This window comes from Eimeria tenella, genomic scaffold (assembly GCF_000499545.2).
Source record: "Eimeria tenella Houghton genomic scaffold, Eth_scaff2103, whole genome shotgun sequence".
In the NCBI taxonomy this organism is placed as follows: Eukaryota; Apicomplexa; class Conoidasida; order Eucoccidiorida; family Eimeriidae; genus Eimeria; species Eimeria tenella.
This window is the reverse complement of record NW_013541951.1, coordinates 1-220: the sequence shown is the minus strand read 5'-3', so window position 1 is coordinate 220 and position 220 is coordinate 1. Positions and strand designations below refer to the sequence as shown.

Sequence of the window (220 nt, the reverse complement as noted above, 5' to 3'; positions counted from 1 at the left end):
AGCTGCTGCAGCAGCAGCAGCTGCAGCAGCAGCAGCAGCCAAGAAAACGAAGCCCCTTGTCATTATTAACACCAAAGACGATAAGAAGAGCAGCAAATACTTCGTGTCTCAGGTACGCTTCGCTGCTGCTGCTGCTGGGTCTCATCAGCCGACTACGCAATGCCCACTGCGCAGCAGCAGCAGCAGCAGCAGCAAGATGTTTGCGTTTTTTGCTGCTGCA

General features: G+C 54.1%; 1 protein-coding gene across 1 annotated transcript in view; it reads left to right on the top strand.

Moving 5' to 3' along the window:
- The window catches only part of ETH_00041570 (uncharacterized protein), a gene marked incomplete at both ends in the record, with an annotated part of 1852 nt that extends 1783 nt beyond the window's left edge, over positions 1-69 (top strand). Inside the window, one exon of the mRNA XM_013374536.1 lies at positions 4-69. Within this exon, the coding sequence (XP_013229990.1) occupies positions 4-69 (66 nt within the window). The remainder of the gene's footprint in view (positions 1-3) is intronic.
- Between the last annotated feature and the right edge of the window lie 151 nt (positions 70-220).